The 23685-nt window shown below is 42.9% G+C and overlaps 1 protein-coding gene across 2 annotated transcripts; it reads left to right on the plus strand.

Annotated features, from left to right (window-relative positions):
- Nucleotides 1–7069: 7069 nt before the first annotated feature.
- cep20 (centrosomal protein 20) lies at nt 7070–20279 on the plus strand. 2 transcript variants are annotated; one of them, XM_051934001.1, is made up of 5 exons: nt 7070–7199; nt 9576–9773; nt 12582–12666; nt 12759–12895; nt 16934–17258. In XM_051934001.1, exons 1-5 carry the CDS (start codon nt 7172–7174, stop codon nt 17167–17169), a joined length of 684 nt encoding a protein of 227 aa, XP_051789961.1. In that variant the 5' UTR covers nt 7070–7171; the 3' UTR covers nt 17170–17258. The 2 variants fall into 2 exon arrangements, with proteins under 2 accessions (XP_051789961.1, XP_028669920.1); XM_028814087.2 differs by lacking the exon at nt 16934–17258 and adding an exon at nt 19917–20279 and having other exon boundaries at nt 7071–7199.
- The last annotated feature ends 3406 nt before the right edge of the window (nt 20280–23685 follow it).

Genomic DNA, 23685 nt, shown 5'->3' on the forward strand with positions numbered 1-23685 from the left:
ACATCAGGCAGAAGGCAGAGGAGCATCAAAACAAAGACTAACAGGCTGAATAACAGTTCTACCCTGTCGCTATGAGGGCACTGAATGCCACCTCATCACCTCCAGTGCAGCAGTGCAATAGATGACATCTTGTGCAATAAGGTCTTATGTTGAATGTTTGTGTTCTACCTTATTTCTTCTTATCCTTTCTTATCCTTTTGTAATTATATTTATTTATATTTTGACACCGCAGGGACTGCACCTAATTTCATTGTATTTGTTACAATGACAATAAAGATATTCTGATTCTGACATAAGCACAAGTATAAATAATATTCTTCTTTCTTTTTCTGTCTCTTCTTTCTCTGTCCACCTTGGGTCAGCAAGTGTTGTCTTCCTTCTTCCTGAGGCTAAGGATCTGCGCTGGTATCCAGAAGGTTCGAATCCCTGTCACTGCCGAAAGAGATCCTACTCTGCTGGGCCCTTGAGCAAGACCCTTAACCTTCAATTGCTCCAGGGGCACTGTACAATGGCTGACCCTGCGCTCTGACCCCAAGGGGTATGCGAAAACTAACAAATTCCTAATGCAAGAAATAAAGAACAAAAAAAAAAAAAACAAACAAACAAGACTCTGACACCCTGGAGGAGGCTGCATGGCTTCCTTTTTAATCTGACCCTGGAGTACTTCCGGTGCCAGGGCACATAACTCAAAGGAAGCACTTCCAGGTCAGATGGAAGTCTCAAAAAGTAGGGATTGTGAATCCCTGCAGCACCCCCTGGCGGCTCCCATGGGACCCAGCAGGGCTGACTCTCTGCATTACAACTCCCATCATGACCCACAGGGTCCCAAACGGTTACCACAATCCTGGGATGATGCCATATAGGGGATGGGTGATAAAAAATATACAAAATTAGGAGCTTTCCCCCATTGCTTCCTTATCTTGTCTTCCCATCTGGGTATGGGTCCCATACTTATTTCAGCTGGGATGTTAGATAATCCTGCTTGGCACTTACATTGCTTACACATAAATGGAAACCACCATCAAGTTATTCATGAAGAACTGCCAGTTGACAATGGTGGAGATTAAAAATGTAAAAATCGTGAGTGCTCTCTCCTCGACTTTCTCGTATTCTCAGATATGGGTTTGGATATTTGAGGAGTAAACTGCAAGGCAATGGTTATTTTTTATATAATGTATATTAAAGAACCACCAAGAACAAATCAAATCAATAATATATTGAATAATTATTATAAAAGTAAATTTGAATAAATCGGACTCTGCAGCTGCACAAATAAAAAGGTAAGGTACCACTTCCAGTTAACAGAAATAACCCAAAGTTGATGGAAATCTACATTTTGTACCTAACATTTGTATGCAAATATTTGGTTGACCAAAGTGAAAGTGTACTCAAGTTATTGTGTTTACATAAACACACACACAGACAGACACACAGACATAATTCCAAAAATGGTATTTTCGGACTCAGGGAGGTCTAAAACGTCGAGATTCATCAAAATCTCGAGGTCACATTTTTGGACAATTACAATACTTTCCCTACAAGAAAGTAAATTGGACTCAGGGAGGTCTAAAATGCTGAGATTCATCAAAATCTCGAAATTTAATTTTTGGACGATTACAATACTTTACCTACGAGAAAGTAAATTGGACTCAGGGAGGTCTAAAACATCGAGATTCATCAAAATCTCAAAATTGAATTTTTGGATGATTACAATACTTTCCCTACGAGAAAGTAAATCAGACTCAGGTAGGTCTAAAACATTGAGATTAATCAAAATCTTGAAATCGCATTTTTGGACGATTACAATACTTTCCCTACGAGAAAGTAAATCGGACTCAGGGAGATCTAAAACGTCAAGATTCATCAAAATTTCGAAATTGAATTTTTGGACGATTACAATACTTTCCCTATGAGAAAGTAAATTGGACTCAGGTAGGTCTAAAACATTGAGATTAATCAAAATCTTGAAATCGCATTTTTGGACGATTACAATACTTTCCCTACGAGAAAGTAAATCGGACTCAGGGAGATCTAAAACGTCAAGATTCATCAAAATCTCAAAATCGCATTTTTGGACGATTACAATACAGTCGACCCTTGATATACGACCGGCCTGACATGCGAACAACTTGTTTTACGACCAAAATTTTTGTTTTGAATTACGACCAACATCTTGCATTACGACCCGAATGCGGTCACGTGTATCCGCTTGTGCGATTGTAAACAAACAGCCGAGAGCCTTTGTAAGTGTCAGTCGGAGCCCAGATACATGTGTTTGTGGATGTAATTTCGGTCAGTGCAGTGATTTATATAATTTATTTCGATAATTGCTAAGGAAGGAAGCGAAGGTAACGAAGGTAAAGAAAGCGATCACAATCGAAATGAAGAAGGAAATTGTGTGGAAATATGAGAGTGGCGTTCGTGTGACCGATCTCGCTAATATGTACAGCATGTCGAAATCCACCATCTCGACAATTTTACAAAGAAAAGATTTGTATAAGGAAACTCCTTTCAAACAATAACCACCTTCCATTTCATTCTCCTCCTCCTTCCTTCCTGCAAGCCAAAGATGTCAACTTAAATGGTGAGTACAGTATGAAATTGTTTCTGGTAGGCTAGGCACTTTTTATAACCTTTTGGTTAGTACATTAGAAAAATTATTGGTGTTTTTGGTAAATTATGCACATTATACAACCCTTTTCTATTAAACAAAGTTAAGTAAGTGTTGCTGTGGGCGGTTGAGAACACATTAAGGACATTTCCATTATTTCTTATGGGAAAAATAGTCTTGACTTACAACCAAGTTGAGTTACAACCAGCCCTCGCGAACGAATTGAGTTCGTAAGTCAAGGGTCCACTGTACTTTCCCTATGAGAAAGTAAATCTGACTCAGGGAGGTCTAAAACGTTGAGATTCATCAAAATCTCGAAATCGCATTTTTGGACGATTACAATACTTTACCTACGAGAAAGTACATCGGACTCAGGAAGGTCTAAAACATCAAGATTCATCAAAATCTCGAAATTGCATGTTTGGACGATTACAATACTTTACCTACGAGAAAGTAAATCGGACTCATGGGGGTCTAAAACATTGAGATTCATCAAAATCTCGAAATCGCATTTTTGGATGATTACAATACTTTCCCTATGAGCAAGTAAATTGGACTCAGGGAGGTCTAAAACATTGAGATTCATCAAAATCTCAACATCGAATCTTTGGAGGAATACAATGCTGTGATGTCTGAGCACAGAACCCCAGAATGCAAATGTTAATTTTGTGATTGGTCTGAAAAGTGGGATGGGAACTTTGTTTTTTTTTTATGTACAATGCATCCTGGGTGCTTATCGTGGTGAAGAAATAAGAAAATGGAAGAGTAAGCATCTCTGAGGTCTGAGAGAAATAAAAGTTTACTTTTGTTACCTAAAAGGTCTGCTGCACATGTTTTTGAGAACCACCACCTCTTCGGTGAGTAAGGACAGACAGAACAAATACTTTCCCTATACTTTGTAGATGAGAAAGTAATAATAATAATAATGGAGAATTCAAAGCAGTTTGTAGGTTTGTGCTAATGACGTAACTTTAGGTACTAGTGGATTATTAATGCCGGAGGGTGAGTGCATACGTGAGTGCTGTTTGTAAATTGCTTATCTCAAGGTGACAAGTGGCCTCTCTTCAGGGCTAATCCTGCCTCGCATATTGGCTGACTGGCGTGTAATATCGTGTTGTATCAGCTGCAGCAGGCAATCAAAACTCAAAACTGACATCTGACAGGATTCCAAGAATTGTCACATTTCTTCATAGATTACGCACATGCTGTGCAGTTGGAGGGTGAACCCAGCAGTGGCGGCAATGTGCGTTCGGGTCTAATAAAGCCAACTGATTCATATTCCGCAAATCCAATGAAAGATAAGCCTCAACCTCACACATTAAAAACACTTTGGACTGCCTGATAACTGCCTCCCCCCCCCAAAAGGTAAACACACAAAACTACACTCTGGGCTGCAGGTTGGCGTTTCCCAGAGGCAAACAAACGTGAATGTAATGCCATATTGAAGTCAATTAAGCGCCACTACAAAACGCAACTTAAACACCTAACATTTAGTTAACCCAGATTTGAACGCTCGTTTTTCCTTAAACGACACCTAAACATAAATTTGATGTGAAGTGAGCCAACAGATGACCAACTAAGTTGGGGCCTCAAATGCCAACCAGCTTCACTTCATTCAGTTTCTTAATTTGAAGCCATTTCTCGTTGATAATTAACCCTGTTATTTAAATCCATGGCGCTCATTCTGCCATGGCAGACATTTCCAAAACTGTTGATTTTCTCTTTTCTAAGAGCGCTGGCTGTCAAAATGTTTGGTGGACCTGAGCAGATCAGCATCACTGAGGCCTTCACCTTTCTTTGTTTTCAGGTTGTTGTTTATGTTGGCTCATTTTGTGTCTTATTATTGTTTGGTGGGTGGCACGGTGGCGCAGTGGGTAGCGCTGCTGCCTCGCAGTTGGGAGACCTGGGGACCTGGGTTCGCTTCCCGGGTCCTCCTTGCGTGGAGTTTGCATGTTCTCCCCGTGTCTGCGTGGGTTTCCTCCGGGCGCTCCGGTTTCCTCCCACAGTCCAAAGACATGCAGGTTAGGTGGATTGGCGATTCTAAATTGGCCCTAGTGTGTGCTTGGTGTGTGGGTGTGTTTGTGTGTGTCCTGCGGTGGGTTGGCACCCTGCCCAGGATTGGTTCCCTGCCTTGTTGGCTGGGATTGGCTCCGGCAGACCCCCGTGACCCTGTGTTCGGATTCAGCGGGTTGGAACATGGATGGATGGATGGATTATTGTTTGGTTGCTAATTAAGGGAAAAAAGAAATAATTAAGGGGCCTGAGTCTTAAGTTGTGCATCAATTAAAATTAAGGCAAAGAGTTAATTAACAACAAAATCCATCCATCCATTTTCCAACCCGCTGAATCCGAACACAGGGTCATGGGGGTCTGCTGGAGCCAAGCCCAGCCAACACAGGGCACAAAGCAGGGAACCAGTCCTGGGCAGGGTGCCAACCCACCGCAGAACAACAAAATCTGGCTACTAATTAAGAAAGGGGTTAGAATGAAAACCTGCAGCCACTGCGCCCCCCCCAGGACTGGAGCTGGAGACCCCTGACTTAGGGAGTCAAGGCTGGGGGGCTGCTAAAAGGCCCGTTGTTAAAGCCCATTGCAGCACTTCTTGTGTGATTTTGGGCTATACAAAAATAAATTGTATTGTATTATTGTACTTATAGTTTTGTATTTATATAATTGTGAATAAAGAATTTAATTGAAAAAAAAACACAGTTTCTACACGTTATAACAATCTTCGCAGGGTACTGTGCAGTCCTGAAGTATGTACACGTACAGCATTCCTCTCGCCTATTTTGCCTATTACGCCTGCAGAGGAGCGATGCTGAGTATATTGGGAAAAGGATGTTAAGGATAGAGCTGCCAGGCAAGAGGAAAAGAGGAAGGCCAAAGTGAAGAGAGGACATGCAGGTGATGGGTGTAACAGGACAAGATGATGAGGACAGAAAGATATGGAAGAAGATGATCCGCTGTGGTGACCCCTAACGGGAGCAGCCAAAAGAAGAAGAAGACTCCCGATATCTCTGCAAAAGGACAAAGGCCCAAGTCTTTAGAGTCCTGGTGCTTCCTGTCTTGCTATATGGTTGCGAGACATGGACGCTATCCAGTGACCTGAGATGAAGACTGGACTCCTTCATGTGTGTCTCTCTGGAAAATCCTTGGGCACCGTTGGTTTGACTTTGTGTTGCTCATAGAGTCCCGAATGAGGCACATGACCTGCATTGTGAGGGAGTGTCAGTTACGGCACTACAGCCATGTGGTGCGATTACCCGAGTGGCTGGACCAGGCCAAGGCCACCATGGGGGGTCATGAGGTTGCTAGAAAGGGGTGTGTGGTGCCCCCAATATCTGTGCAAAAGGACGAGGGTCCAAGTCTTTAGAGTCCTGGTGCTTCATGTCTTGCTATATGGTTGCGAGTCATGGACGCTATCCAGTGACCTGAGACGAAGACTGGGCTCCATTGGTACTTTGTCTCTCCAGAAAATCCTTGGGCACCGTTGGTTTGATTTTGTGTTCCTCATGGAGTCCTGAATGAGGCACATGACCTGCATTGTGAGGGAGCGTCAGTTGTGGTACTATGGCCATGTGGTGCGTTCCCCTGAGGGTGATCCAGCTCGTAGGATCCTCATTGTTGGGGACCTGAGTGGCTGGAACCAGACCAAGGGGTCGCCACGTAACACCTGGATAGAGGGTCATTTGCGGAGGGTGGGACTTGACCGCGTCTCTGCCTGGGGGGGTTGCCAATCGGGATCCCGAGTTGTTTGGTTGTGTAATGGGTGCGGCAACGTGCGGTACCAGTGCATGCTCCCCAACTTGACTCGACTTTTAGTAGGATTTACTGGTTTGTATACTAGCTGTAGGTGCACTTAAAAGATGGATTAGCCTTAAGTGTACGAAAGTATTTTCCAGTCAAATTGCTTTCAAAAATCGCTGTCGTTTTCTCTCCTTTGCTCGTTATAAAACATTTCAGACGAGCCTCTGGCACTAAAATCTGTGCTCCCCTTTAGCATTCAGTGTTGTCGGAATTTCGATACAATTAGGGGAGCAAATTATAAAGAAAAGAGTAGAAGTAAAGAGAAAATAGCAAATGTAAACTCAAGCAAAAATACGAAAATCGCAGAGTTTATTAGAATAAGAGAATAACAAAGGGCGGCTAGGTAAACAATCAGATCAAAAACATGTAAGAAGAACACGTGCTGATGGTGAGATTGATTAGAATAAAAACCCTCAATCACGAGGGATTTGCCCTGAAACATCCTTCGGGACCACCGCTCTGTGTTTTCATTTGTCCGTTTTTCAAAGTGGAGCTCCGTAACCCCAGCAACAGCCTCCATCTCCAGGCTTGCACAGAATGTGTTTCCAGTCCTCCCGGATTTGTCATTTCTCCAGCGTGCCTTGTATGACTTGATCACGTTTCTAAAACGCCCCGCCTCCTCATGGCGTCATCGGAGAGGCCGGAACCGGAAGGAGAGGTGAGTAAGGCGGGTTTTTCCGTTATTTACAACAGTGATTGTCTACACTCAGTGCCAGTTGCTCGCGTCTGTGCCGTCTGCGTAGTTCTGCTTCCATGGCGACTATCGCCGAGCTGAAGGCCGGTGAGTTGTAGTTTTTAAGCTTTAAATTTCTTCATCTTTAAAACTTTCATTTTGAAAGTAGTTTATTTATTTTTCATGTAATGACGTGCCGATGCGGCCACATTATAGCCCAAGCTTGACACTTCGTGTCGTTTACGCGATCCTCTTAGAAGACATACTTTGTATGCTAGAGCGCTTTATTTTAGTGAGGGATTTTTAAACACTAACGCTTTATTTACAAGTTTCAGGTGTCCTCTTGAGCCATCGTACGGTCCAACAGTAAGTTTTAAAAGATAATCCGTTTATCCCGTACGTTAATAAACTTTCTTCTTATTGCTTTTATGTCTTCAGACTGTTTTGTTTGTTAAAACGCCCTTAAACAAGTTTAACAGTTTTATTTGCAAGGGCCACCTGGTATATAACGATGGCATTCTTGTGTTTTTTTAATTCTGCTGTTTTCTGTATTTGGCTTCCTTACACCGAGCATTTGTGATGCCGTGTTTTAATGTTGTCTGTGCCTTATAACGGATTGTGATGGCATCGTGCATTCCTGTTATCTCGGTATTAAACCTTACCGTAATATATCTGAAAGTTAGACCTAAATATATGTGTATTTCTGTATATTTAGTGCAATCGGAGAGTATTCAGATCCCTTCACATTTTGTTATATTGCTGCCTTATGCTAAAATCATTTCAATTCATTATTTTTCCATTGCATCCAGCAACATTTAATAATACATTTTATTCCAGCACTGGCACCAGCCCATTGTACTCTGCGCTCACAAAGAGGTTAACTTGGAGCTACCAGGTAATCTAACCTGCACATCTTCATGAATGTGTGAGGAAAACCAGTGCAGAAAATGTGCAGCTCCCACACAGACAATGGCCTATTGTATGATTTGAATGGGTCCGTCACATTGGCAGTGTTACCCACAATGTCACTCTTCTTGTGAAAATAAAGGCTGGCTAATTTGAGTAGTTAAAGGACAAAGTGGTACAACCAGACAATTAAATCATAACAGGCAAAAAAAAGCAGCATCAGTATTCATTATGCAACCCGCTATATCGTAACTACAGGGTCATGGGGGTCTGCTGGAGCCAATCCCTGCCAACACAGGGCGCAAGGCAGGAAACAAATCCCGGGCAGGGCACCAGCGCACTGCACCCAATTAAGATCCATCCATCCATCCATCCATTTTCCAACCCGCTGAATCCGAACACAGGGTCACGGGGGTCTGCTGGAGCCAATCCCAGCCAACATAGGGCACAAGGCAGGAACCAATCCCGGGAAGGGTGCCAACCCACCGCAGGACACACACAAACACCAAGCACACACTAGGGCCAATTTAGAATCGCCAATCCACCTAACCTGCATGTCTTTGGACTGTGGGAGGAAACCGGAGTGCCCGGAGGAAACCCACGCAGACACAAGGAGAACATGCAAACTCCACGCAGGGAGGACCTGGGAAGCGAACCCGGGTCTCCTAACTGCGAGGCAGCAGCGCTACCACTGCGCCACCGTGCCGCCCCCCAATTAAGATGCTAGTGTTAATTTTTTTCTGAAAAGCACACAATGCAATGGTTTCACACTGAAATGTCTGTTGTAGCATGCTGTGGCCATCACTTTGCCAGGAATGCTTTAGTCATTTGCTCTGATCCCTTACCAGATGTCAGTGCCGTTTTTGCTGTTGTTTTCTCCTCGTGTGAGTGCAAGGAGTCTCAATTAAACCAATGAAGCTAACTTTCCTACAAGCAACTAAAACACAACGTCGGTTTTTGTCGCCCTTTACTGTTGATTACCACCGTCAACTCCTCCTTTTGACAAAAGTCGACATCAGCCCTGAAAGAGTTAATAGAAAAGGCAATGAACGTATACTTAGAGATGTCTTATTGTGTTGATTTGTTGATTCCCCACCACATAGTGCCAAGAATACTACAAAGTGAGAATGGATAGATATGAAGCTTGTTGAAATGCAGGGAAGTGGAAGAACAGTTATATTGAACAGATTTCAGAGAGGATTTTAGAATTGGAGGCTTTTGAGCTTAAGCTCAGAGTGTCTTGTAAGGTGTCATTAAGGTGGCATGTGGTGTTCCAGTGTCTGGGACACTGTCAAAAACAAGAAAAGGCAACAGATTTGAGCCATTCTGTGAGTTCAGCTTTCTAATTTACTGTTTTCAGAAAATGGATAGATTTGAGCATGTGTGTAACTCCCCTACTGTATGAGAATGCCAAGCATGAAAACATCATGTGCTTAAAAATCTGGTGGCATAACAAGAGGGTATTGTCACTTTTAGTCCTCTCTCTTTTGCCTTTGAATAGCTGGTCAGTCTGCCAGGTTCAAGAAATGTTCATATATATCAAAATAATTTCTGTTTCATTTCTTTTTTCCTGCATAGCTTTGAAGGAGACTCTGGATTCAAGAGGAGTATTAGGCCAGCTGAAGGCCCGTATCAGAGCTGAGGTGTTCAATGCCCTTGATGACCAAAGTGAATCAAAGCCCCCTCTGTCCCACGAGAACCTTCTTGTCAATGAGCTTATACGAGAGTATTTGGAGTTTAACAAATACAGATACACGGCGTCTGTGCTGACAGCAGGTATTGGACGAGCTGGCACTTTAGAAAATGAAGTACTAAATTCACATTTATGGGTTTTAATGTTATGTTTAGATAAGAATCTGTAGCAAAATGGATTGTATGGCTACAGTGGGTATGGAAGAGAATCCCCCCCCCTTTCGGAATATTCCCATTATTTTGCTTTACAGCCTTAAATGAAAACACACACAAAATATTTCTTCCCAGCTTTACTTACTCCATGCCACCTCTAACATCCAAGTGAAAGATATCACAGCTACAGTTCAGAAAAATGATAAAAAATCAGAATCAAGACCTATTGAGATTAATATAGGATCACCCCCCAATGTCATTTTGTTGACCCACCTTTTGCTTTAATGACAGCCTTGAGTCTGTTGGGATGCTCCTCTATCAGCTTTGCACACCTAGATTGAGTAATATTTACCCGCTCTTCTTAACAGAACTGTTCAAGTTTGGTCACATTGGATGGTGAGTGTTGATGGTCTGCTATCTTCAGATCTTTCCACAGATTTTCACTGTGATTTAGGTCTGGGCTCTGATTGGCCACACCAGAACATTCACTTTTTTTCTCCTCCAGCCACTGTGTGCTCAATTTTGCTGTGTTCTTTGGGTCATTGTCATGTTGAAAGGTGAACATTCTGCCCATCTTCATCTTTCTGGCAGAGGGTAGCAGGTTTTCCTGAAGAATTTGACAGTATTTTCCCCATCCATTTTTCCTTCTACCCTAACGAGAGCCCCAGCGCCGCCCCAGGATGCTGCCCCCTCCATGCTTTACTTGTAGGTATGGTGAGCTGCATTGGTGTACCGTTTGGTATTGAGGCCAAATAGTTTGATTTTGATCTCATCTGACCAGAAGACCTTTTTCCACTTGGCATCAGAATCTTCAAGGTGCATTCTGGCAAAGCTCAAACGAGCCTTAATGTGGCCTTTCTTGAGAAGTGGCTTTTTCCTTGCGACCCTCCTGAACAAGCCACAAATATGGAGCTCTTAATAATAATAATTCTGTACATTTATATAGCGCTTTTCTCACTACTCAAAGCGCTCAGCAATTGCAGGTTAAGGGCCTCGCTCAAGGGCCCAACAGAGCAGAGTCCCTATTGGCATTTACGGGATTTGACCCGGCAACCTTCCGATTACCAGTGCAGATCTTGAGCCTCAGAGCCACCACTCCACACACTTGTGAAACTGTTGTCACATGCACACCATTAATGACCACTCTTCGCCATCAAATCCTGGAACTCCTTCAAAGTGGCCATTGGCCTCTTGGTAGCCTCTCTTACCAGTTTCCTCCTTGCTCTTCCATCCAGTTTGGAGGATACAGGGAGGGTCCCAGTAGTACCAAACACTTCTTTATGATGGACTTTACTGAGCTCCTTGGGATTGATAAAGCCTTTGAGATCTCCTGCCTGATGTCTGTCCACAACTCTGTCCCTGAGATCTTTTGAAAGTGACTTGCCACCCATAGTCAGTTGTTTGCTGTCATTGGCACTACCAAGCAAGGGAATGAATGCTCCAGGAACAGCTTCACTAATCACACTCATTACAATTGAGCACAGCCTGTAACTGTAGTCTGCAATGGGAATGATGGGCACTTACACCTGATTGAGTTGGGGGGGGGGGGGTGATCCTTTATTAATCTCAGGATTTATTTTTTTTAAAATTCTTCTGAACTGTAGCTGTGATATCTTTCACTTGGATGTTAGAGATTGCATTGAGTAAGTAAAGCTGGAAAAAATATTAATTTGTATGTTTTCATTTAAGGCTGTAAAGCAAAAAAAAAAATCGGAATATTTCAAGGGGTTGGGGTTGGGGGGGGGGGGGGGGTTATTTTCAAACCCACTGTATGTCCATGAATATTTATTTGTAATTTTGCCTTAACATGGTGGCCAGCTGAAGAGCAAAAGTACATTAATGTGAAATTGATACACACTGCAGCAGGGTACAATGTAAAATATTCCTTTAAAATCCAGCATGATGTAAAGCAAGATCTGAAGTCAAGGGCTGTTCAGTGTTGATCCACATTGCGGGGTTTTGAGGTCTGACAGAGATATAAATGGTCTGTCAGACTGCTAGTTTTACACTGTTGGTATTGAAATGCAGCATTTTAAACTTGTGCTAAGTGGTAGTTACAGGTCGCTAGTCACTCAAACATTGTTTAAAACTCCACACAAGTTTTCAGATTGCTTTATGCTTTGTGTTTTATGTAAAATTAACTTTTTGTTTAAATAAATACCTCCAGTTAAAGCCTCTAGGAAGGCATTTGAATTTAAAGATCACCTACTTACCTTGCATCCTTTGAAAGGCAAACAAGCAGGCTGTCAGCATCACAAGGAAAGGGAGTAAGTAAGAAAAGTGAGGAAAAATTGTATTTCTATAACACATGTAAAACAATTGAAGTTGACCACAGTGCTGTCTCTATTTCTATAAAATCCAACGTCTGTCCGCTTTTCATGAGAGAAATAATTAACAGATTTGGAAATGCTGCTGCATGTTAATTCTGGGGCACCCGGAGTACTTCCGGGTGTGCTATAAGAGAAGCTGCCTGGCTCCATTCGGGGAGCCGGAGTCGGGTGGAAGAGGACTGAGCTTGCAAAGGGAGGAGCGGTGGTGGTGGCAGAAGGAAGTCTAAAGGGGACTGTATTATATTGGGGATTAGTGCACTGAATAAACGTGTGTGTTTGGGGACATTCGGTGTCTGCCTGTCTCTGTCCGGGTCCGAATATACCACAAGTGTTAAACATTTCCTTGAACTATTTTTGAGGAGTACTTGAATGGCCATTATACTCACTATTGCTTTTTTTATCATTGCAGAGTCTGGCCAACCTGAGGTGCCCCTTGACAGACAGTTTATTTTAAATGAGCTAAATGTCACTGAAGATGCCAGTGCCAGATCAGTGTATGTAAAAAATAATGTTCAAGTGATTTTTATTCTTTTGGTGGTGCTAGAGATCAGCAAATATACTTATTATATAATCTGTGTCTCCATAGACCTCTCCTTTATGGAATGCTTGCCCATTTCCTCCAAGAAAAGGGAGAGCGAGGAAACCGAATATTACTCCGTGGACCATATTTGCCACCTACCAGGGAGAATGCATCACGCAAGCCAACTGAGAAGAAGCGGGATGGTGAGTCGGGATCTTTGCAGGGCCGAGTCAGAGCAATGGTGGATGTAAGAAATGGATGCCCATGATCCATGTGGTATACTAAAAACACAGCTCCCTTTCATAAAAATCAGTACAGATGCCAGTCTTTTAATACCCTACTTTAGAGAAGCTTAATGCAATTAAGAGTTACAAATACTGCACGTTTGACCAATGCTGTACAGCAGGCTCTTTAAACTGCTGAACATCCGTCTCCTCAGATATTATATTGCGTATGTAAACTTGTTGCAGTGTTTTATAAATGTTTTTAATGAAAGTTTAGTTTAATCCACAATGGTTTATTTCCACCAACTTATATAACATCCAAATGAATTAATGCCTACAATCAAATTAGGTCAAAAAAGGCTCCTGTTCATAAATAACTGAATTACAAGATATATTAGCCCAGTCATTATGTTAAGTTTAGATAATTATTCTGGAATTTGTCTAAATATTTAGTTAACTCATTAAAGAGGCCTTTCCTATATAAAGTTAAAAACCTTATCAATTTGACCTTTAATCGTGCAGCTAATTGTAGCTCAACTTTATCAGTTCTCACCAGTCTGGAGGTTAGGAGCGGGAACTCATGCAGTGCATTGCTGCACCCACCAAATGACAAACCAACTCAGGACCCCAGATTAAGACCCCAGTGCAGCCATGCAACAGGTGACATCTCCGCACCACACTAGTTCAGATGGAATGGAACCAGTGGGAGGTTTTTAATGGTGACTGGAGTGCCAATTCTGCCATCAATCCCCAAGTTTTCCCTGCAGGTTGGAGGGCCTAGATGCAGGTTAATGTCATACCCAGGACAGAGCAACTGCAGGTTAAGGGCCTCGCTCAAGGACCCAACAAAGTAAAGTCACTTTTGGCGTTTATGGGATTCGAACCGGCAACCTTCCAATTGCCAGTGCAAATCCCTACCTCAGAGCCACCACTCCGCCTACCAGTCTGGAGAACATCATAAAATCATTTTAAATTCCTCAATTTACTGAAGAATTGAAGTCTACCATCAGAGAAAATTTAAGACCACAGTAATTAGACCTAGATTTGGTCATGTGACAGATGATTCCATATTGACGGAAGAAACTCCATACATAGATACATGAAAGAAACGGGACTAGCACATCCAGGGAGTTCTGTACATCTCTGAAGAGGAGCTAAATCCAGCCGGGGCCGCATGCTCCCAGGGAATGTGTTCTTTTAGAATTGCAGTCATACTTGAAGAAATACAGGTTGGCCCATATTTATGTACCGTATATACTCGCGGATAAGTCAGAACTTGATTTTATCATATAATTTCCTGTATTTTATAATGTCGGTCATGTAAATCGAATGCGGAAAGCTCACACTATTGGTCCAAGAAATTACAATATGCTAACACCCACCTGAGAGAGGAACCACGGAGCACACGGCCTTTTCTTTTCTATGTATTGTGCCTACCTGACCACACGGTAATAACCGCACTATTTTCTGAAGCGACGTTTGGACTGTTTGGTGTATTTTTGTATCTCACACCCTCATACACCTTTATCATAAGAGAGTCCCTTATCTACGATGGAGCGTTTGATCAGAAGAAAATACGAAGCTCTGTTTTAAATGAAAAGTCATTGAAGTGGCGAATGAAATTCGATGTGTCTGAGAAACTGATGAGAGATTGGAGGAGGCGAGAAGATGTAAAAAAATAAAAATAAATTGAGTGTCGCATTTTTGAACAGACGTATAAGTCAGGGTCTGATTTTTATGATCGATTTTTTTTTTTTGGGTTTCAAGACCCAACTTATACGTCAGTATTTATGGTATATGATTGAAAAGGTGTTATTGTCAGGAAACTACCAATGTTATTATCAAGTAAAGTATTGGAACATGAACATTAAGAACACAGTAGGGGTTGCCCGGTCCAGCACTTCATTACTCCCATTCTCTGGCTACACAGTGATGCCATTTTCAATAATTTTCATGCAGTAGTTTAAATGCTACAGCCCGTGAAATTTCATCTCTCTATTATAATAAAAAAATCTTGGGAAGAGAGACAAGACGTGACTTTCTCAGAGAGACACTTTCATGTCCCGCGAGATGAGACTTTGTGCCAAGAGATTTAACCAGGCCCGGGGCCGGAAATAAAAGATAAAGAGTAGATGACAAAGTAGAATGTCGTAAAGAATTCAAAAACATTGGCGCGATACACATGCAGAGCAGGTTAGAGATAATAGAAGTACGAAAATTCAAAGTCTCAAAAAAATGATAGTAAAGATCACATTAGCATAAACAAATGGAAATTATTACTCGGTGAAATAACAGAGATTGAATATATTGTTCGTATTTAAACTTTAAATCGGAGACTTGAAGATCGTCAAATTCGTGTTGCCATAAGGGAAACGTAGTGTTTCTTTCCAATGTATCTGCGAGAATTAATGCGGTTTGGTGAAAGTGAAATCCCGCAAAAGAAAATTTCAAGCCTCGCGAGGCAAGACTTTATACAAAGAGATTTGGAAAAGTCCCGCCTGCATCTAAAACATTTACAACCACGCACATACACGGTTCAGTCATTTCTCATTTGTGTGAATGCTATTGTCAGACACTGTTTGTATAGAGAGAAAGAAATGATATTCACTCACGGGCAGTTCTAAGTTGCGTTGTCACGATGTAATTACAAACACGGAATCAAAATTCAATGCGATATTGATGAAAAGGTAAAAGTGAAATGAGATCGAAATATATGGATATCGGTGATATGTCAGAAGTGTGTAGATATTGTTTGGCTTTAAACTTGAAGTCGGAGACTTGTAGATCGTCTAATTCGTGTTGCCATCAGGGAAAAGTAGTGTTGCCTCCCAATGAAGAGGCCTGTCCATGAGAATTAAAAAATGTGTTGTTTGGCAAAAGTGAAATCCACATACACGAGCGGCAGAGACGGGAAGTTGCTGGCGCGTAACACAGGCGGGGAGTTGGCGAGCGAAGCCCCCTAGTATACATAAATATGGACCACCCTATATGTCCCTCTTGGTAACCACAGTGTAGGTCCTAAGACCAGAAACCTATGGTACCGAAGAAAGGATACATCTATCTTGCTTTTTAAATACTGCATTTACTCTTCTAAAGAAACCATTCTATACTAGCAGGCATGAGGTTCAGCATTTTTTCTCGCCCGTCCCTATAAACCACACGGGGTAAGGAACATGCTAAGATATTTTTGGGTGGAGTGTTGCTTTAAGTAAACAAACGTATATAAATTGATGAGCTAATAATATGTTCAGTGACTGAAGAAACCCAAATGCGTACGAGCCATTTAGATCAACACGGTGAACCTTCTTGCAATGAAGAGGTGGATTGATAGAACCGTAGGCCATGGTGATCATTTTACTGAACAACATCTTACAAGATCAATAATGTAAGTGAAAAAAGTCACGGGTAACTCATGTCGCTTAATCCACACCCATCCATCCATCCATTTTCCAACCGGCTGAATCTGAACACAGGGTCACGGGGGTCAGCTGGAGCCAATCCCAGCCAACACAGGGCGCAAGGCAGGAATCAATCCCGGGCAGGGCGCCAACACACCGCAGGACACACACACACCCACACAACAAGCACACACTAGGGCCAGTTTAGAATTGTCAGTCCACCTAACCTGCATGTCTTACGTCAAGTAATTTTTGTCTTCCTGTTTTGGACTCTAATGCAGCCTTCCGTATTGCTCAGGCAGTCAGGCACCCTTTTGCTTCCTAAACTTCTTATTTAGACGTTTTGCAGTAGCAAAAACCAGAACTATCTAGACCAGACTGTTCTTCCTTTTCTTTTCTGGTTGTAAGTAATTCAAGGGGATCTTGGATTATCCCACAGTACACTGCGAGTCACTAAATGGAGTCTCCAACCTGTGGACTGTGCTTAATAAAACTCCAGCAGGATGGAGACCAGGAAGAAGCCTCTTCACAGTTGCCGTGTATTCTCAACTTCCTCCTTTACAAAGAGACGAGCTGTACCAATGGTAATCATTCCATTTTCTTTTTGTTTACACTTCAGTTATCAGAGAATCTTCCAGAAAACGCAAACAAAGACATGCTGCGTGTACTGCAGGAGTTTCCAGAAAATACAAGCTAACCCCTGGCCTAGTTTCTGCCAGATCTTCCTCTAGGAGGTCTACAGTTTCAGACGGCCAACGGCGTAAATTTTTAGAAGAGGAACAAATCAAAAGTCCAAGTGATAAAATGAACGGCCCCTATAAAATATTTTTGAGTGGACATTTTTATCGCAGTTAAAAGCCTAAACCAGCAGAACGTTTGAGTGTGACAGCAGTTGAAGAGAGAGCTGAAAGGAAAAGAGAATTATGAAGATTTTTGTTTTTGCTTTGGAAGCTAATTCAGTATTCACCCATGAGTGAAATGAGCTACCGAGAAACAATTTAAAAAATGAAAGGGAGAGGCGAGGACAGGCTGGGTTCCAAGCAGCTAAGACTCGAGGAGTTTGTAGCAATCAGGTAATCAAACCATCCCATGCACTGACTGTGGTGATCAGCATGTGCTACGCTGATTTCTTATCTTGTCCATTAAGAGATATTTGAGAACATTCTGTTTTAATTCAGCTAAGATGTGAAAAATAGGATGGAAATTCATGGCTTAATATGTGAAGTTCACCGAGTGGTGTATCGGTAACAAAAGAGGGTAAATCCATCTCTCTGTCCGTCTTCCAAGCCCACTTTATTCCGCATAGAATTGTGGGGAAGCACAGGGTGCAAGGCAGGAACAGTCTCTGGAAAGGGTGCCAGCCAGTTCATCACACACACACACACACACTTGATTTATTTATGTATATATTATAAAAGGAAACACAGAGACCAAGATTAAGGTTTGGGATTTCCGTCCCCGTATACTGTAAAGCACTCTGAAAGATAGCAATACGGTCAGTCATGGGTTACACAAAAGACAACCAGTAGGGAGAACACGGACATTTTTATGAGGTGGGAACGGAAGTGGGAGTGCTGCAAAACGAGACACTGAGGGTCTTGGGATGGTGGTGACATCATCAGTGAAGGACCGGACGGAAGCAAAGGAACCCGGAAGTGGCCCGGACGTCTGCCTAGGGTTTTGGAGACCAATTCAAGGTGTCATTTTCTCGTTTCTCCTGTTAAAATAAAGAGAGAGTGGTTAGCACACCGTCACAGTCCCGTCTTGTGGTTTCACGCTGCTCCCTAGTCACTTGTGTGTGACAGTATGTGTGTAAGTATGCATATTGATACGCTTTTAACCAATTTGCCGTGTAACTGATCAACATTTTTGCCATTAATTTGTTTGACTTCCTTGTTTCTCGGTGCTAGGATTGCCCGTCTACTCATTCCTTCTGTTGATAGCCCTTCGTGATGAAATTCTTCAGTAAGATTTGGACATAATACATCTTCTTTAATTGGGAACTTAAAGTGAGGAAAACATAAAAATGTATAAGAGCTGAGAGAGCAGGAACTGTGACTGACAAAAGCATTCACACCAATGAGAGGTGAGAGGACTGCTGGCGTAGGTCGTGAACCGGAAATGGTGGAGAGGAGGGTGGGGCTTGAACAAATGGCCAAAGTCTTATCGTCTCTTGAAAAAAAGTCTTGTCTCAGGATTTTTATCTATCTATCTATCTATCTATCTATCTATCTATCTATCTATCTATCTATCTATCTATCTATCTATCTATCTGTTAGTTACACACACTCTGAGACAGAGAAGCAAGTGTGTGCTGGGAAATTATCTTCTGGGCCAAGCAAAACTCTCAATCCTCAAAACCAGGAGGAACAAAGAGAAAAACTACAAGACCACCGATGTGCTCCTAATATTTAAAGTGCTGGTGAAGTGCTGATTGAAGCTGGAATTCACTTACCACCACCTTATTGGAGACATGCAGACCTTCTGCGATTTATGGGGGCTTGGGAGGGTTTTGTGTTCTGTTGAGAGGGGCAAGTTGTTGACTGGGTGGTGACTTCTTCAAATGTCCTTCACAATATTTAAATCCTGGATGGTTGAAAGCACAGAACAGGAGACGTCCTGAGGAATACAGTGCTGTGTGTATAATGGAGAGTGATGTACGGAGTAGGAGAAGAGTACAGGGGGGAGTAGTGAAGGAGTAAACTGATTATGAAATTTGTATTTATTATGGACAATTATTCATATTTGTGTGGTTTAGGAGGCGTATACAGGGGAGTAGTGGTATAATTAATTATGAATTTTTATAAACAATTCTGCAACTATGTGCGGAGTAGGAGGTGTGTACGGGGCAATAGTAGTGGAGTAATGCAATCATTAGCTTTCTTGTGAAATTGTTACATATTTATTAACTGCATATTACTGCTGTGTTCATGTTTTTTATTATTGTGCAAAATAAAGTTTATTTAAAAAAAAAATAATCAAGGCTGAGCGAAGTGCTGTACAATAAAAACCCAACATATAGCACTCAATAATCAAAAGGTAAAGGAAACTGAAACACGCAAGAGAAATTCAGAATAAAAAAACAAAGAGTACACAGTCAACATCTCACACGGGGTCAAAGGTTAAAGTGCGTTTTTTCAATAAGATTTAAAGACGGCAAGTGAAGGAGCCTGCCTAACGTGCAACAGCAAATCGTTCCAGAGTTAGAAGCTGCAACTGAAAAAGCCCGATCACCTCGGAGTTTGCATTGTGCCTTAGGAACAAGTAAAAGCATCTGGTCTGCTGACCTGAGAGGGCGAGACGGTACATAAGGGTGCAGCAGTTCCGACAGATAACATGGGCCACAACCATTAAAGGATTTAAAAACAAATACAAGGATCTTAAAATTGATTCGAAAATGAGCTGGAAGCCAGTGAAGGGAAGCTAATATTGGGGTAACATGCTCAATGTGCTTTCTTCTTTTCACTTTTTCAATCCCATGGTGCAACACAAGATTCCTGACAGGTGGAATATATGGCTGGAATTGACTTTTTGTCATTAGGGTTTCTGACTTTGTTGCTTTGTTCATATATATATATTTTTCTTTTCATTTCTATTTGCAGATGACTAAAGACCACGCCGGATCAAATACCAGAGAGCTGCAAACTTATGGAGGTAGATGTTAGAAAATGAGGAGGTGGACTTGACAGTTCTGTGCATTTTTACTGACCTCTGCCTTTGAATCAGATTTTATGTGCACTTTTAACGTCGGGTATTCTGGAGTGACGAGATGAGCGCTACATTTCTTGGAGAATTTTACATTGACTTTTACTAGTGTTTTTTTGCCAATTCCTTAATTTAATTTGATCTCTGCCCAGCTGCTGAAAAAGTTTTGGCCTTCAGAGTATACATTCACAAAATCTTATGAATTTGTACAGGCTTTTGTAATATAATTTTATTAAAAAAAAAAAAAAAAAGCTTATTAGTGAAGAGGATCACTTACATTCTGCTTAGTGTGTTGTATTTATCCCTTTTTTTTTTTTTTAATTTTTTTTTTTTTTACATCTATTGCAACTCCAACGTTAACCACAAGGGGGTCATATTAGGGGGTCAAGGCTGGGGGTCCATCGAAAAAACAGGTCTTCCTAAAGCTCATTTGAGGCATTCCTTGTGTGATTTTATTTATTTTTTTTAGGGGGGGGGGGCCGTACAAGGAATGCAAACTTATTCCTAATGAGTTTGCCTGCAGTTTGTGTGAGGAACTTGCAGATTTGGGTACGACTACCGAACCTAATGTGATGTGGGAGACTTTCCGTGACAAGACCCTGTGGGTTGTGTTGGTGTTCCCGGTGTTCCCAGAAGGAGGTGTTTCATCTCGCAGGGCACCCTGGATATCATCGAGAGGAGTCGCAGCGCACGGCTCAATGGCAACTCTGGTCTGTACCGGGGACTGAGAAGGACGACTCTGAGGGCAGATAAGGAGGTGTTTGTTAGAGGAATCTGTGAGCAAGTGACACACCATCTGTGGTCTAGCGACCCACGTCCTGCTTACAGAGGGATCAAAGCATTACGCACATCCAAATCTGTTCCTCGGAGAGTCGCTGTCAGGGTGGCTGATGGAACGGTCCTCACAGATGACACTGCAGTTGTGACCTGTCAGAGCTGATCCTCTGGCTAGGATTTGGATATCTCTGGGTCCATGGCCCTTGTGGCTGATCCTCCAATTAGCTGTGAACCACCCAATCTCACGGAGATGGCACAGGTGGTGAACCAGCTGAGGGGGGAAAGGCTGTAGGGATAGGGATCTGTGGTATCCGGGGTGAACTTCTCCAGGCTGGTGGTAAGGCTGTCTTCCTGGCATTACAAGCAGTCTTTGCTTCCATTTGGGAGACTGGTGTCATCCCAACTGACTGGAAAATGGGACTTATCATCCCTCCTTATCTGCCCTCAGAGCCATCCTTCTCAGTTCCCGGTACAGACCAGAGTTGCCATTGAGCCGTGTGCTGCGACTCCTCTCGATGATATAAAGGGGGATAACACTGCTCTTGGTGCCGGGTGAGGTCCTTGCTAAGGTCATCCTCAATAGGATCCGTGATCACTTGCTCACCTACGAGCCACTGGAACAGTCTGGTTTTACGACTAAGAAGTCTACCATCGACCTCATCCTGGCACTGAGGGTTCCCAAGGAGCACAAACACAAATATCGGCAGAGTTTCTTTGCAGCCTTTTGTCAATTTTCGTAAGCGTTCGACTCATTTGATCGAGCTGCCCTGTGGGACATCCTAAGGGTTCGCAGGATCCCCTCGAGGTTGCTGGATATCATGGCCGGCCTGTCCACTGGTACTGTGAGTGCTGGCAGACCCTCTGTGTTTTTCCCAGTTGATTCTGGGGTCCGTCAGCGGTGTGTTCTGCTCCTACTCTGTTCAATGCTTGTATGGACTGGGTGTTGGGCAAAGTGGTGGGGTCCAGTGGCTGTGGGGCATCTGTTGGTGAAGAAAGGTTCACTGATCTTGACTTTGCTGATGATGCTGTGATCTTCGCGGAGTCAATGGAGGCTCTGATCGGGGCACTTGAGAGACTGAGTGAGGGGTCTGAGTGTCTGGGCTTGTGAGAGTCCTGATAAAAACCAATAGCCAGGCTTTTAATGACCTCTTGGGCACGGCCATCAGCTGTGTGTCTATCGTGGAGAGAGTGTCGACCTCGTCATTGAGAGGTTTACTGACCTCGGCAGTGACATTCATGTGACTTTGGTGACTCTTCCTGTGAAGTCAGTAGACGAATTGAGAGAGCATGGGGGGTCATGAGGTCACTGGAAAGGGGTGTGTGGCACTCCTGATATCTGCAAAAGGATGAAGGTCCAAGTCTTTACCTTCCTGTCTTGCTATATGGTTGCGAGACATGAACGCTATCCAGTGACCTGAGATGAAGACTGGACTCCTTCATGTGTGTCTCTCCAGAAAATCCTTGGGGTCCCACTGGTTTGACTTTTTATTGCTCATGGAGTCCCGAATGAGGCACATGACCTGCATTGTGAGGGAGCGTCAGTTATGGCACTACAGCCATGTGGCGCATTTCCCCGAGGGTGATCAGCTCGTAAGATCGTCATTGTTGGGGACCTGAGTGGCTGGACCAGGCTAAGGGGTCGCCCACGTAACTCCTGGCTGCAGCAGGTAGAGGGTCATTTCCGGAGGGTGGGACTGGACCACTTGTTTGCCTTGGGGGGGTTGCCAACCAGGATCCCGAGTTGTCTCGTCGTGTAGTGGGTGCGGCAGCGCAATGTATCAGTGCAGGCTCCCCAACTTGACTTGTACAAGAAATAAATAGGTGTTGTTATTACCTTAACTCCATTGCCCATCCATCCATTATCCAACCCGCTATAGCCTAACTACAGGGTCACGGGGGTCTGCTGGAGCCAACACAGGGAGCAAGGCAGGAAACAAACCCCGGGCAGGGTGCCAGCCCACTGCAAGGCATGCACACACCAAGCACACTCGAGGGACAATTTAGAATCGCTAATCCACCTAACCTGCATGTCTTTGGACTGTGGGAGGAAACCCACGCAGATACGGGGAGAACATGCAGACTCCACGTAGGGAGGACCATAACTCCGTTGCTTCCCAGGTATTTCTCTTAGGGTTAGGTTGTAGGCACATTTTCAGTTTTTTCTTATACTGGTTCGAGGAAGAATTTACCAAGCTTGAGGACAAATTAAGGTATCGCCCAAACCCTCGGCCTGCGTACTTGACTCATTCATTCTGCTTTGTCCATTTTGATTAATCCTAGTGAAGAATTGTAGTCAACTGTAGCAGCACCGGCAAATGTAATCCACAAGGTGGAGCTGTTTTTTTTTTCTTTTTGGTGTGCATTTACTTGCTCTGTTTGTCTTAATGACACTGCAGCCTGAAACAAAGGGGTGTCCCACTGGAGATGGACAACAGGAAGACACTGGGAGTCTAGAATGAGATGTCAGCTGGACAGCATTTTTAATGACCAAGTAAGGTGAACTGAAAAATCTCTGCTGCCAGTTTGTCGACTTTCACTTGTATATGCCTTTTTGCAGGGTATTCAGAATTCACTGTCTTAATCTTCTTTATTTATTTATCTGGCTTGTACAATGCTATATACTGTATATGCTGCCGTTCTTTATTATATTCTGTAAGTACCTTGAGCATGGGAAAGGCGCTATATAAATAAAATGTATTATTATTATTATTATGAGATGAAGGGAAATGGACCTTTTCTTAATGACTCTACTTGTGTTTTGTCGAAGCTCTCGTACAGACCATCTGGACATATTCAGCATGCTTTCAGTTTAGGTGGAGGCAGAATGAAAGAGGGACTTGGAGAAAGCGTAGAGACAGCAATAGGAAGAGGTTTGTCCATAAAGGTAAA

This window comes from Erpetoichthys calabaricus, chromosome 11, assembly GCF_900747795.2.
Source record: "Erpetoichthys calabaricus chromosome 11, fErpCal1.3, whole genome shotgun sequence".
NCBI classification, from domain to species: domain Eukaryota; kingdom Metazoa; phylum Chordata; class Cladistia; order Polypteriformes; family Polypteridae; genus Erpetoichthys; species Erpetoichthys calabaricus.